We start from the raw sequence: 7,500 nt of genomic DNA on the forward strand, positions 1-7,500 counted from the left end.
ATGTTTGTAAACAGCTACCTGCTGTCTGTCTATTCTGCTCCTGGTGAGAGCGAGGACCATTTAAATTAACGAGAGTTAGATCAGCGTCTCTGGGCCGGGGACTGGGGATGGGCTGGTAGGAAGGGAGGTATAGAAAGAGGAGGAGAGAGGAGTTGAGAGAGGAGGAGAGGAGAGAGAGGGATGGAGACCGACAGACCTATTCTGTTACAGTAGCATCATGGAGACAGAACAGACCTATTCTGTTACAGTAGCTCATGGAGAAAAGACAGACCTATTCTGTTACAGCAGCATCATGGAGACAGACCTATTCTGTTACAGTAGCATCATGGAGACAGACAGACCTACTCTGTTACAGTAGCATCATGGAGACAGACAGACCTACTCTGTTACAGTAGCATCATGGAGACAGACAGACTATTCTGTTACAGTAGCATCATGGAGACAGACCAGACCTATTCTGTTACAAGCAGCATCATGGAGACAGATCTATTCTGTTACCAGTAGCATCATGAGGAGAAGACAGACCTATTCTGTTACAGTAGGATCATGGAGTCAGGATCTATTCTGTTACAGCAGCATCATGGAGACAGACAGACCCTACTCTGTTACAGTAGCATCATGGAGACAGACAGACCTATTCTGTTACGTAGCATCATGGAGACAGACAGACCTACTCTGTTACAGTAGCATCATGGAGACAGGACAGACCTACTCTGGTACAGTAGCTCATGGAGACAGACAGACCTATTCTGTTTACAGCAGCATTCATGGAGACAGACAGACCTACTCTGTTACAGTAGCATCATGGAGACAGACAGACCCTACTCTGTTACAGTAGCATCATGGAGACAGACAGACCCTACTCTGTTACAGTAGCATCATGGAGACAGACAGACCTACTCTGTTACAGTAGCATCATGGAGACAGACAGACCACTCTGTTACAGTAGCATAATGGAGACAGACAGACCTATTCTGTTACAGTAGCAATCATGGAGACAGACAGACCTACTCTGTTACAGTAGCATCATGGAGACAGACAGACCTATTCTGTTACAGTAGCATCATGGAGACAGACAGACCTATTCTGTTACAGTAGCATCATGGAGTCAGATCTATTCTGTTACAGCAGCATCATGGAGACAGACAGACCTACTCTGTTACAGTAGCATCATGGAGACAGACAGACCTACTCTGTTACAGTAGCATCATGGAGACAGACAGACCTACTCTGTTACAGTAGCATCATGGAGACAGACAGACCTACTCTGTTACAGTAGCATCATGGAGACAGACAGACCTATTCTGTTACAGTAGCATCATGGAGACAGACAGACCTACTCTGTTACAGTAGCATCATGGAGACAGACATACCTACTCTGTTACAGTAGCATCAGGGAGACAGACAGACCTACTCTGTTACAGTAGCATCATGGAGACAGACAGACCTATTCTGTTACAGTAGCATCATGGAGACAGACAGACCTATTCTGTTACAGTAGCATCATGGAGACAGACAGACCTACTCTGTACAGTAGCATCATGGAGACAGACCTACTCTGTTACAGTAGCATCATGGAGAAAGGACAGACCTATTCTGTTACAGCAGCATCATGGAGACAGATCTATTCTGTTACAGTAGCATCATGGAGACAGACAGACCTACTCTGTTACAGTAGCATCATGGAGACAGACATACCTACTCTGTTACAGTAGCATCATGGAGACAGACAGACCTACTCTGTTACAGTAGCATCATGGAGACAGGACAGACCTATTCTGTTACAGTAGCATCATGGAGACAGACAGACCTATTTGTTACAGTAGCATCATGGAGACAGACAGACCTACTCTGTTACAGTAGCATCATGGAGACAGACAGACCTATTCTGTTACAGTAGCATCATGGAGACAGACAGACCTACTCTGTTACAGTAGCATCATGGAGACAGACCTATTCTGTTACAGTAGAATTTTAAGGGCCATTCTCAGCTGTGTGAGGTAGTTTCAATTTCTCTATCTTTCACCCCCCCACCATCCCCCTTCTCTCTCTCTCTTTCTCCCCTCCCCCACCACCCCTTCTCTCTATCTCCCCCTTCTCTCTCTCTTCTCTCCCCCCCCCCTTCTCTCTATCTTTCACCCCCCCACCATCCCCCTTCTCTCTGTCTTTCTCCCCCCCACCACCACCCCTTCTCTCTATCTTTCTCCTTCCCCCCACCACTTCCCCCTTCTCTCTATCTTTCTCCTCCCCCCCCACCACTCCCCCTTCTCTCTCTCTTTCTCCCCCCTTCTCTCTCTCTTTCACCCCCCCCCACCATCCCCCTTCTCTCTCTCTTTCACCCCCCCACCATCCCCCTTCTCTCTCTCTTTCACCCCCACCACCCCCTTCTCTCTCTCTTTCTCCCCCCCACCATCCCCCTTCTCTCTCTCTTTCACCCCCCACCACCCCCCTTCTCTCTCTCTTTCACCCCCCCACCACCCCTTCTCTCTCTCTCTTTTCACCCCCCCACCACCCCTTCTCTCTCTCTTTCACCCCCACCACCCCCCTTCTCTCTCTCTCTTTCACCCCCCCCTCCATCACCCTTCTCTCCCTTTCTCCTCCCACCAGCCAATGACACATGACCATTTCAACAGGTTTATACAATTCAGCTAATGGCAGAGGGTTCATATGAAAAGGGTTTTAACCAATGGGGTTCTAAAGCCTATGACTGGTCCATGTTGGGGGGGAAGGGGTGGGGTTCTGAAATCTTCAGCCAATGACGTGTCCATGTTGGGGAGGAGGGAGGTGTTCTGAAATCTTCAGCCAATGACGTGTCCATGTTGGGGGGGGGGGGGGGGGGGGGGGGCGGGATTCCGAAATCTTCAGCCAATGAAAGATGTCTATATATAAAGAAGTGGTATTAAAGTTTCAGCCAATCACAGATTCATTATCTTTGCGTTTCCACAGCAACACCACAGAGGCGGGCGGGACCTACATTAAAAAGTGCTGTAAGGGATTCTGCATCGACATCCTGAAGAAGATCGCGAAGTACGTAAAGTTCACCTACGATCTCTACCTGGTTACCAACGGTAAACACGGGAAGAAGATCAACAACGTGTGGAACGGGATGGTGGGAGAGGTGAGTGATTAATAATAATTATAATATGTTATAATATCATACAGGTGATTGTTAGTTTAGTCTGTCCTGTCTCATAGTTAAAACAACATTGTAGTTTACGCAGCTAATGGCTAAAGGCTAGTCTCAGCAATTATACTGTAGCATCATTTTACTGTGTTTAGCTATGGCTAAAGGCTAGTCTCAGCATTATACTGTAGCATCATTTTACTGTGTTTCCCTAATGGCTAAAAGGCTAGTCTCAGCAATAGCATCATTTTTCTGTGTTCAGCTAATGGCTAAAGGCTAGTCTCAGCAATATACTGTAGCATCACTTTACTGTGTTTAGCTAATGGCTAAAGGCTAGTCTCAGCAATATACTGTAGCATCACTTTACTGTGTTTAGCTAATGGCTAAAGGCTAGTCTCAGCAATATACTGTAGCATCATTTTTACTGTGTTTAGCTAATGGCTAAAGGCTAGTCTCAGCAATATACTGTAGCATCACTTTACTGTGTTTAGCTAATGGCTAAAGGCTAGTCTCAGCAATATACTGTAGCATCATTTACTGTGTTTAGCTAACGGCTGTCTGTCTCTCCCTCCTTCACTCCATCTCTCTCCATGTCTTTCTCCCCCCACTCTCCCTCCCCTCCTCCCTCTATCATTCCTTCTCTTCTTCCCTCCCTCCCTCCATTCCCTCCCTCTCCCTCTCTCCATTCCCTCCCTCCTCCCTCTCTCCTTCCCGCCCTCCTCCTTCTCTCCTTCCCACTCTCCTCCCTCTCTCCTTCTCTCTCCCTTCCCTCCCTCTCTCCTTCCCTCTCTCCTCCCTCTCTCCTCCCTCTCTCCTTCCCTCCCTCCTTCCCACCCTCCTCCCTCTCTCCTTCCCTCTCTCCTCCCTCTCTCCTCCCTATCTCCTTCCCTCTCTCCTCCCTCTCTCCTCTCTCCTTCCCTCCCTCCTCCCTCTCTCCTTCCCTCTCTCCTCCCTCTCTCCTCTCTCCTTCCCTCCCTCCTCCCTCTCTCCTTCCCTCCCTCCTCCCTCTCTCCTTCCCTCTCTCCTCCCTCTCTCCTCCCTCTCTCCTTCCCTCCCTCCTCCCTCTCTCCTTCCCTCTCTCCTTCTCTCTCTCTCCTTCCCTCCCTCCTCCCTCTCTCCTCCCTCTCTCCCTCCCTCTCTCCTTCCCTTGCTCCTCCCTCTCTCCTTTCCTCCCTCTCCTTCCCTACATCCCTCCCTCCCTCCCTCCCAGGTGGTCTATAAGAAAGCTGTCATGGCCGTCGGCTCTCTGACGATCAATGAGGAGCGTTCTGAGGTCATCGATTTCTCCGTCCCGTTCGTGGAAACTGGAATAAGTGTCATGGTCTCCCGTAGCAACGGAACCGTCTCCCCCGTCCGCCTTTCTTGGTAACCCTCCCCGTGTTTTGGGGACATTTGGGTTGTCTGTGTGTGTGTGTCTGTGTTGTTTCACCACCTGACAGATTGTGTTTATCAACATCTTTAGAAACAGAACTGTCCCTCATATTCTGTCAATACATGCTGCATCTGTTGGCTTCATTAAAACACACAGCACCACTAATAGGACTGATCTACACAGCACCACTAACAGGACTGATCTATACAGCACCACTAGCAGGACTGATCTACACAGCACCACTAACAGGACTGATCTATACAGCACCACTAACAGTACTGATCTACACAGCACCACTAACAGGACTGATCTACACAGCACCACTAACAGGACTGATCTACACAGCACCACTAACAGTACTGATCTACACAGCACCACTAACAGTATGGAGGGAGACAGTACTGATCTACACAGCACCACTAACAGTATGGAGGGAGACAGGACTGATCTACACAGCACCACTAACAGTATGGAGGAAGACAGTACTGATCTACACAGCACCACTAACAGGACTGATCTATACAGCACCACTAACAGTATGGAGGGAGACAGGACTGATCTACACAGCACCACTAACAGTACTGATCTACACAGCACCACTAACAGTATGGAGGGAGACAGGACTGATCTACACAGCACCACTAACAGTACTGATCTACACAGCACCACTAACAGTACTGATCTACACAGCACCACTAACAGGACTGATCTACACAGCACCACTAACAGGACTGATCTACACAGCACCACTAACAGGACTGATCTACACAGCACCACTAACAGTACTGATCTACACAACACCACTAACAGGACTGATCTACACAGCACCACTAACAGTACTGATCTACACAACACCACTAACAGGACTGATCTACACAGCACCACTAACAGGACTGATCTACACAGCACCACTAACAGGACTGATCTACACAGCACCACTAACAGGACTGATCTACACAGCACCACTAACAGGACTGATCTATACAGCACCACTAACAGGACTGATCCACACAGCACCACTAACAGTACTGATCGACACAGCACCACTAACAGGACTGATCTACACAGCACCACTAACAGGACTGATCTACACAGCACCACTAACAGTACTGATCTACACAACACCACTAACAGGACTGATCTACACAGCACCACTAACAGTACTGATCTACACAACACCACTAACAGGACTGATCTACACAGCACCACTAACAGGACTGATCTACACAGCACCACTAACAGTACTGATCTACACAGCACCACTAACAGTACTGATCTACACAGCACCACTAACAGTACTGATCTACACAGCACCACTAACAGTACTGATCTACACAGCACCACTAACAGGACTGATCTATACAGCACCACTAACAGTATGGAGGGAGACAGGACTGATCTACACAGCACCACTAACAGTATGGAGGGAGACAGGACTGATCTATACAGCACCACTAACAGGACTGATCTATACAGCACCACTAACAGGACTGATCTACACAGCACCACTAACAGTACTGATCTAAACAGCACCACTAACAGGACTGATCTACACAGCACCACTAACAGGACTGATCTACACAGCACCACTAACAGGACTGATCTACACAGCACCACTAACAGGACTGATCTACACAGCACCACTAACAGGACTGATCTACACAGCACCACTAACAGGACTGATCTACACAGCACCACTAACAGGACTGATCCACACAGCACCACTAACAGTACTGATCGACACAGCACCACTAACAGGACTGATCTACACAGCACCACTAACAGGACTGATCTACACAGCACCACTAACAGTACTGATCTACACAACACCACTAACAGGACTGATCTACACAGCACCACTAACAGTACTGATCTACACAACACCACTAACAGGACTGATCTACACAGCACCACTAACAGGACTGATCTACACAGCACCACTAACAGTACTGATCTACACAGCACCACTAACAGTACTGATCTACACAGCACCACTAACAGTACTGATCTACACAGCACCACTAACAGTACTGATCTACACAGCACCACTAACAGGACTGATCTATACAGCACCACTAACAGTATGGAGGGAGACAGGACTGATCTACACAGCACCACTAACAGTATGGAGGGAGACAGGACTGATCTATACAGCACCACTAACAGGACTGATCTATACAGCACCACTAACAGTATGGAGGGAGACAGGACTGATCTATACAGCACCACTAACAGTATGGAGGGAGACAGGACTGATCTATACAGCACCACTAGCAGGACTGATCTACACAGCACCACTAGCAGGACTGATCTACACAGCACCACTAACAGTACTGATCTACACAGCACCACTAACAGTATGGAGGGAGACAGGACTGATCTACACAGCACCACTAACAGGACTGATCTACACAGCACCACTAACAGGACTGATCTACACAGCACCACTAACAGGACTGATGACAGAACAGATGACTCTCCCACTTGGGGGGGGGGGGGGGGGCAGTGGAGTGTTTGATGTGTGTATCTAATCTGATGTGTGTCTCCGTGTGTATCTAATCTGATGTGTGTCTCTGTGTCTCTGTGTGTATCTAATCTGATGTGTGTCTCTGTGTGTATCTAATCTGATGTGCGTCTCTGTGTCTCTGTGTGTATCTAATCTGATGTGTGTCTCTGTGTGTATCTAATCTGATGTGTGTCTCTGTGTGTATCTAATCTGATGTGTATCTAATCTATGTGTGTCTCTGTGTGTATCTAGTCTGATGTGTTTCTCTGTGTGTCTCTAATCTGATGTGTGTCTCTGTGTGTATCTAATCTGATGTTTGTCTCTCTCTGTGTGTATTCATGTCTCTTCTCTCTGTCCTCTCTGTGTGTATCTAATCTGATGTTTGTCTCTCTCTGTGTGTATTCATGTCTCTTCTCTCTGTCCTCTCTGTGTGTATCTAATCTGATGTTTGTCTATGTTTGTGTGTGTATTCATGTCTCTTCTCTCTGTCCTCTCTGT

General features: G+C 47.8%; 1 protein-coding gene across 1 annotated transcript in view; it reads left to right on the forward strand.

Moving 5' to 3' along the window:
- LOC109888048 (glutamate receptor ionotropic, NMDA 2A) overlaps nt 1–7,500 on the forward strand; it is a 70,745-nt gene that overhangs the window by 12,418 nt on the left and 50,827 nt on the right. The window contains 3 exon segments of the mRNA XM_031813761.1: nt 2,947–3,118; nt 4,335–4,472; nt 4,474–4,489. Of these exon segments, the coding sequence (XP_031669621.1) occupies nt 2,947–3,118; nt 4,335–4,472; nt 4,474–4,489 (326 nt within the window).

Source organism: Oncorhynchus kisutch, unplaced genomic scaffold (assembly GCF_002021735.2).
Source record: "Oncorhynchus kisutch isolate 150728-3 unplaced genomic scaffold, Okis_V2 Okis06b-Okis10b_hom, whole genome shotgun sequence".
NCBI lineage: Eukaryota > Metazoa > Chordata > Actinopteri > Salmoniformes > Salmonidae > Oncorhynchus > Oncorhynchus kisutch.